Source organism: Pygocentrus nattereri, chromosome 3 (assembly GCF_015220715.1).
Source record: "Pygocentrus nattereri isolate fPygNat1 chromosome 3, fPygNat1.pri, whole genome shotgun sequence".
Classification (NCBI taxonomy): Eukaryota; Metazoa; Chordata; class Actinopteri; order Characiformes; family Serrasalmidae; genus Pygocentrus; species Pygocentrus nattereri.
The window spans coordinates 1,767,357-1,775,097 of NC_051213.1; the positions used below are offsets into that span (position 1 = coordinate 1,767,357).

At 41.2% G+C, this 7,741-nt stretch overlaps 1 protein-coding gene across 1 annotated transcript; it reads right to left on the reverse strand.

Moving 5' to 3' along the window:
• Positions 1–2,468: 2,468 nt before the first annotated feature.
• Positions 2,469–3,263, reverse strand: LOC119263068 (myeloid-associated differentiation marker-like protein 2). Its single transcript, XM_037536896.1, has one exon. The coding sequence runs from the start codon at positions 3,261–3,263 to the stop codon at positions 2,469–2,471; it is 795 nt and encodes a 264-aa protein (XP_037392793.1).
• Positions 3,264–7,741: the final 4,478 nt, after the last annotated feature.

Sequence of the window (7,741 nt, forward strand, 5' to 3'; positions counted from 1 at the left end):
TGATACAGGATTTCAGCTGCTCAACAAACTGTTTAATATGGAGCAGTGCTGCTGTAATACATGCAGAATGTGGTTTGACATCGTCTTGCTGAAATAATCATGGCCTTCTCTGAAAAAGACGTCGTTTGGACGGCAACAGATGTTGATAAAACATGTTTATATCATTCAGCTTTAATGGAGCCTTCACAGATGATCACGTCACCCAGGCCATGAGCACTAATGCCCCCTAAACCATCATGAATACTGGCTTTAGAACTGAGCACTGATAACAAGCTGAGTGGTCTTCAGCCCGGAGGACACAGTGTCCATGATTTCCTAAAGAATTTCAAATGTTGATTCGTCGGACCGCCGGACACTTTTCCACTTCCCCTCAGTCCATTTTAAATGAGCTCCGGCCCAGAGAAGGTGGCAGCGTTTCTGGATCCTGTTTATATTTGGGTTCTTCTTTGTGTTTTAGAGTTTAACAGCGTTTGTGGATGCAGTGATGAACTGTGTTCACAGACAGTGGTTTTCAGAAGTGTTTCTGAGCCCATGCAGTGATTTCCACTACAGAATCATGTCTGTTTTTAATGCAGTGCAGCCTGAGGGCCCAAAGATCACGGCCTGCAGATACTGGTGTTCAGCCTCGTCCCTCACAGACAGAGATTTCTCCAGATTCTCTGAGTCTTTAATGATATTCTGCACCGTAGACGATGAAAAGCAGAAGCTCTTTGCTGTTTTATGTTGAGAGATGTTCTTCTTGAGTTGTTGCTCTATTTGATGGTCAGTCTTTCACAGAGTGGTGACCCCTCCTCACCTTTACTTCTGAAAGACTCCGCCTCTCTGAGACGCTCTTTATACCCAATCATGATACTGACCTGCTGCCAGTCAACAACCAGGTGTTTGTTTAGCATTAGTCAACTTTACCAGTCTTTTGTTTCCCCGTCCCAACTTTTTTGGAACGTGTTGTTGCCATCAAATTCAAAATGGGCAAATATTTTTTGAAAAACAACAAAATTTCTCATTTTCAACAATTGATATGTTGTCTTTGTACTATTTTAAATTAACTATAGGGGTTTATAATGATGATGATGGAAGCCTTTATTGTCACATAGTCACCAGAGTAACCAGTGAAATTGCGATCAACCCGTTCAAGCACATACAATATGACAAGAGGGGGAAACAGGACAGGAAGACAGGAATGATGGAAACTACAGAGAAACAGAATACATTGGGTGAGGAGACAAACCCCCCCCCCAAGCCTGAGTTCCTAAGGAAACCTAAGGGGCCGGAAGAAGGCGCCCTACTCAGCATCCCAGTCCAGGTATCTCAGTTCGCAGGGTGGTATGGAGATAACACAGCAAAATTTCCATGGAGACAACCTTGATCGGGCCCAGGCAGAGTCAACAATCAGCAGATCCAGGGAAGTGGAGGAGGACGAAGAGCGTCTCGCAGCAGTGTTCCTCTGGGGGAGATGTGATGTACCAGCCAAGGCCAAGGCCCACGCTGATACGGGGAGCCGAAAGCAGATAAGAAAGGTGTTGCAGGCTTCGAGCGAGTAGCCGTAGTTTTTTATGGTAGCTCACCAAGTCAGTTATGGTCACACAAACGATCCATTTTCCTTTGCAAAGCCGCCAACTTCTCCACGATGTTATCCAGGGTACGACTTACAGTCAAAGTCTGAGTGTTGACAGCTCTGCCCACCACGTCAATCATGTCGGGCAGCTTCTAGTGGCCGTGGACAGCTGCCCCCATTCTGCGAATTTTGCGATACACCAGGGCAATGCCCAATCCAATCAGCAAAACACCTGTGATCATGGTTCCGAATAGGTAGACATCCTCAACAGGTTGGTTCCCCCGAATCAGGACTTCTCGTTGAGAAGATGGTGTCAATTCCATTGAGAGACCATTTGATGAAATCCATTTTTTAGGTTTGAAGAACAGCGCGGAGAGAGTCTCTCAGTAAAGAGCTCGGACAGTAGACTAGACACAGAAGCAAAGCAGGAGAGATAAGGGAGAGGAGAGGGAGAAAGTGCGACCGCCTTCGTTGAGAGCCAAAGAGAAAAAAAATGTATTTACATTTTACAGTGTCCCAACCTTTTTTGTAAATGGGGATCTAGTAAACAATATATTATGTAGAATATAAAAATGAAAGGCAAAATACTAAGCCAGAAAAAAATGAGTTAAAATGCTCATTAAAACTCATTCCTGGGTCAAAGTAACCACATTTATTATCCAGCCTTTTGATTTATTCATATTCATAGTGACTATGTTATCGAAATGACCCAAACTGGTACTTTATTAACACAGAATTTGTTTGAGCATGTGAAGAGTAACATTCAGTAAAAGAAAACATGATAACTGGTATTAAACACTCTAAAAGCTCAGTATCCCCAACCTGTCGATGGGCAGTGTAGCATCTTTCCCATCCACAGGATCACTAATGCATTTCTTCTTAAATATCCAGGATGACGTAGCGGTCTTCAGCTTTAGATTCGCTTATAAAGAGAAAGCAGTGACCAGACCAGGTCTGCCACATATAAGCCCAAATTCACATATGTCAGGACTGTAACTGCGTTCTGGTCATGATAGCGCCGGTCATATGTCCAGTTCTCATGTGCTTGGTCATGATAGTAATTTCTGCATGCATAGATTGGCCAGAGAATAGCAGCAGACACGTAGAGCGCCACTGCAATGATGTTGAAGATGACCTCCAGTTTGTCCAGCGCAAAGCAGAGCAATCCCCACAGCAGTTTGATGATGTGGATCAGGATGATCAGCACAGACACTGGGAAGCAGACTACATAGACCACAGTGCACCACACCATGGCTGGCGGTCTGTAGTGGCTCTCCACACCCATGAAGTAGTCAGATACTGCGGCCAGAAGGATGCAGGCAACAAAAGCTTGAGCAAAACGCAAGTGTCCTTTCCAGTTTGACAAATAGCCACTTGGACACTGGAGCTTGGCCATGACGGCTTCCACCGTGTAGATGATGAAGGCTATTATGGAGAAAATGGCACAGAAAATGTCAGCGATGCAGGCGAAGTGTCCACAAACGAAAACAGCGCAGTAGATGATGGAGGCTGACAGCAGCATGGCAGAAGCTTGGAGGGAAAGTCCACAAGCTAAATCGGCCCAGGAGTCCTTCAATACGATTGCCGCCACTAGGATATCAATCAGGAACTTCTCCAGCAGAAAGATGACCAGAGCCACGATCAGACCAAATGTCCACACAAATTCACACCAAACGCCGAAGGGGTTACTCATGGAGCCCCGGAACATGGGGATTAGCAACGCCAAACAACAAAACACAGCCTCCAGAATTCTCAACCACATTGACAGACTTAAACCCAGAAAATTCATGATTCTCACTCAACTCCAACGATGGAATCTGGGCTTTCGGCTAATAGACGGTGTTTTCTGAAGCTTGGAGGAACAGTGGAGTCTTGAGGTTAGAGAAGTTTATTTCCGAATCTCAGGAAGATAGTGTTTTCTGGTTGAAGGTGGTTATTCCTAAAGCTTGGGTTTAAAGAGGAATCTTCAGGTTGATGAAGTTTATTTAGGAAGCTTGGAAGAACAGTGGAGTCTTCAGCGCTAAGGTGGTTCTTTCTGAAGCTTGGAGAGTGTGAGCTGGTTGAATCTGGAGTCTCCTCGCTACCTGCCAACTCTGTGAATGTGTCAATGTCTTTAACCGCTTTAACCATTCGACTTCATAAAAACTGGAGGAGTGTTTTATACAAACACTCCCATTATACTAGGTTGTGTTAGGATGTGTGTGGAGTTACAAACCATCGCTGCCTCCTTACTGCTTCAACACACTCAACACAAAACAGCATGTAAGATCATTCATAGTCTCTCAGGGTGTAATGATGCAATTTATATAAACATTTTAGTCTGTCAAGGATTATAATAATATAATCCATACAATCGCTGCCACATCAGTTGTCTTTTATTATTAGTAATTATTAGCATGTAGATGGAAACAAAAAAAAACAATAATTCTTTTAAATAAAACTACCAATGTCATTTAATTTCTGCTCTCAGTAGGCTTGAGACGAATATCATGAATCGCAGATAGACTACATGAAGCTTAGTCAGTCTGTTGTTTGTATAGCCGGTAAGGATTGTGGTCTGTAACTTAGTAAAACATCTGCTAGATTAACTGACAACCTCAGCTATTCTAGCTATTATGCTAGCCAGCATATCTGTTATCCAAAGTATGTGCTGACCAAGAGTTTCAAGTTGCTTTGCTTCATTTCTTTAAACCCCACATTTACCGCATGAAGCTCTTTGTTCTGTGAAGCTGTATTGAACCTGGCACCACTGCGAGCTGCAAGGGAACAGCATTGCAGTAAAAACTGCACATGGAGTTGGCAAAACTGACACATGCAGTCAGACATATAAGTTTGGAAATGAGAGGGTTCATGTATTTCATTGTATTGCAAAGTTGTTGCTCCTATTCTCAATCAGTTTTTTTCCCCAGGCTGAAGTGAAGTCTAAATGAAGTCCCCATCTCTGGCATGCAAGCAAATTTAACACCATAAGATTTGGACAAATTATGATTTTAACAAAAGAATCTCCAAATCATAGCAAAAAAACAAAGCAGTAGACCCGGATCAACCAACCAACCCTAACCCTGACCCCCATGAGCAATTAGAAAATCATCTAAACAGCTGTTTTGGAGGGAACTCCTTTGAAGTTGAAGCTCCGGATATTTAAAATATGCGCTGAGAAGATCTGTAAAAACGAGACCTGATAGTCCGACAGAGGTGATGAAGCACAATTCCAAAGCCAAATATAAAATGTTAGCCCCGATGTCCGTGATCTGTGAACTGCCATCAGAGGTAAAATATAAATGATCTGAAGAAACAAAAAATATTTTCCATGCCTGCTGCGGCAGTATGCCAAAGACAAACATTGGAATATTCTGGAAACAAAGTGTTTAGTAATCCACATGTTATGTTGTGTTGTGGAAAATTAGGTTTAATGGTAAAATATTTTAACACTTCACTCTTGGCCTGTGTGAAATAGAAAGTAGCGTTTCTGAGAGAGTGCCCGTGATCTGTGGTGTCCCTCAGGGTTTAATTCTTGGACCGCTCTTATTTGTTTTATATATGCTTCCTCTTGGCCAAATATTACAAGACTATGGGATATTTTATGACAGCTATGCAGATGATACTCAGATCTACTCAGTCCTCTCCCCAAACAACTCTGGTCCCCTTGACTCACTTTGTAATAGCCTTGAGCTCATCACGAACTGGATTGGACCAAACTTTCTTCAGTTGAATAAAGATAAAACAGAGATTATTTTATTCTGGAAAAGTGATGAGAGGCACAGACTTGCTGCCTATCTGGATTCAAAAGCTCGAATTCTAGTACATAACCTTGGTACTAATGGACTCTGTTTTATCAGTCATGTCAAAGCAGTTATTAAAACAGCTTTTTATGACCTTAAAAACATCAACAAGATCAGAGATGTTCTGACTAAAGCAGACCTGGAGAACCTCATCCACACCTTTTATGCAGGATTGATCACTGTAATGGTCTCCTAACTGGACTCCCAAAAAAGACCATCAAACAGCTTCAGCTGGTTCAGAAGTTCAGAGTGTAAAAGAATCCCCCCCCCATTCTTAAATCCTTCCTCTAGCTACAAGTCTGTTCCAGAATAGACTTTAAGGAGCTGTTACTGCTCTATAAATGTCTTAATGGTGCAGGAGCAGCATATTTATGTGACCTGCTGTAGCGATATGAACCCAGCAGAACACTCAGATCCAGACTCAAAACGTAGAGCAGTTTAAAGGTAGAGCAGCTTTCAGCTCAGTTTAAACACTCTTAGCTCTACTGCACTTCCTGTAATGCTGCTCCATTATCCTAATTTCATTTTTGATTAGATTTTTACTTTAATGCTTATTTCTTCTCCCTTAAATTATCTCTATTGCTTTAATAATGTTTTTCATTTCTGTTCTCTCATGGCATTTATCAGACACTCTTATCCAGAGCAACATTACACAGGGAGGTGGAGGAGGTGTTAGGAGTCTCGCCCAAGGACTCTTATTGGTATAGTGTAGGGTGTTTACCCAGGTGGGGAATTAAACTCCGCTCTACAGCATAGAAGGCAGAGGTGTTACCCACTACACTACTCCTACCATGCATGTCTTAACATGCACACTGCAAAAAAAACAACATCTTGTCAAGTAAAATTATTTTAAATCTAGTCTACTGTATCCAAAATCTCTCCTGTTTAAATTGTTTCAAGCTTATTTTAAGATTATTTAAGTTATTTCCAAACATTTGCTACATGTTTTAAGTAGGTTTTAAGTAAAATCAACTCACTGTGTTGGTAGATAATGTTGCTTGTTGTAAGAAATGTGCCTGAAACAAGCTAAATTATCTGGCAGTATCGTAACATCATTTTACCTAATAAAATTACTTAGAACCGTTAAATAATTTTATAATAAGTGCACAACTGAATGAAAATGAAATAGTACACATATCAATAAAGACCATTTCACTTTTTGCTAGGTAACAGACGTGACAGTTGATTGGTGACTTTAATCGAGTAGGTTAAGATTTTCTAAGATTCTGCAAGATAAGATAAAATTCCCAAATTAAGTACAGATTTGCTTCTGTAATATGAATTTGCTAAAAAAAACAAGACTGTATTACAGAAAATTCTTAAGCCTAAGAGCTGCTTTGTTGTCGTGGCAACTTCAGTTAAGACTGAATTTAGGAAGAAGTCGTTACAGAACAGCAGCTCTTACATCTATAATCTTATTTCCAGATTTTACAGAAATGAAAACATCCTTAATATTTTCTTAACTTTAAGATAAACTCCAGAGCATCTGAACTTCTGTTTTATTTGAGTTTCTATTGTTTTATGCAGTGTCTGTTTGAAACATAAACACGTAATCAAGTTAGTCAGCTAGACAGCTAACGTTAGCTACCGTTACTGAGGTAAAAAACAAAACTAAAGCATGATAAACTGAGTTAAGAATATTGTGAGAGTGCCCCCTGCTGTTTGTCAGAGCATTGCAGCTCTCAGTTTCAGTCTCCATTTCCCAAACGCTTTGGCTGAGCATGTTAATGTTACTCCTCCTAATAAACAGACACACGTTCAGCTCCGTCTCCTCATTATTCACCACCATCACTGTCATATTTCATCATCAACATTAACACAGCAAGGTAATCAGAGGGACGGTGGAGTTCCAGTCTGCAGCGTCTGGGGAACTCAAGTGAAAAATCAAAGCTCAGTTTTCAGTGTAGATAAATGTAGAATCACTATGCTGGTTACAGTGAGCTGTGCTGCTCATCACTGCATAAAATAATAGAAACAGACGCTCTTAAAGTTTATCTTACTGTTAAGAAAATATTTAGGATATTTTGGTGACTTTGGATGTTTCTGTAAAACTGTTTTCTCATCTGGAAACAAGATTATAGATATAAGAGCTGCTGTTCTGTAATGGCTTCTGTCCTAAACTCAGTCTTAACTGAAGTTGCCATGACAACAAAGCAGATAAGATAAGATCTCAGACTTTTCAGTTCCCTCTGTTCCTCTCAGTGTTAGGAAAAATCCCAGACTGACCCCAGATCAGCAGACTCACTCTGAGAAGTTTCATGAAAGTGGGCCCTGGTTTTGTGAACACACCTTGGCCAAAAGTGAGAGTGGTTCCATCGGATTCACCCCCTCTGCAGCTCAAACCACTTCTTCACCTGCCCTGGACAGAGAGAAAGAAAGAGGACCCCTCTGTGTTTAATGTTTG

What these genes read in the sequence shown, in the direction of transcription:
- LOC119263068 (XM_037536896.1), bottom strand. Translation starts at nt 3,263, where the DNA reads ATGTTCCGGGGCTCCATGAGTAACCCCTTCGGCGTTTGGTGTGAATTT.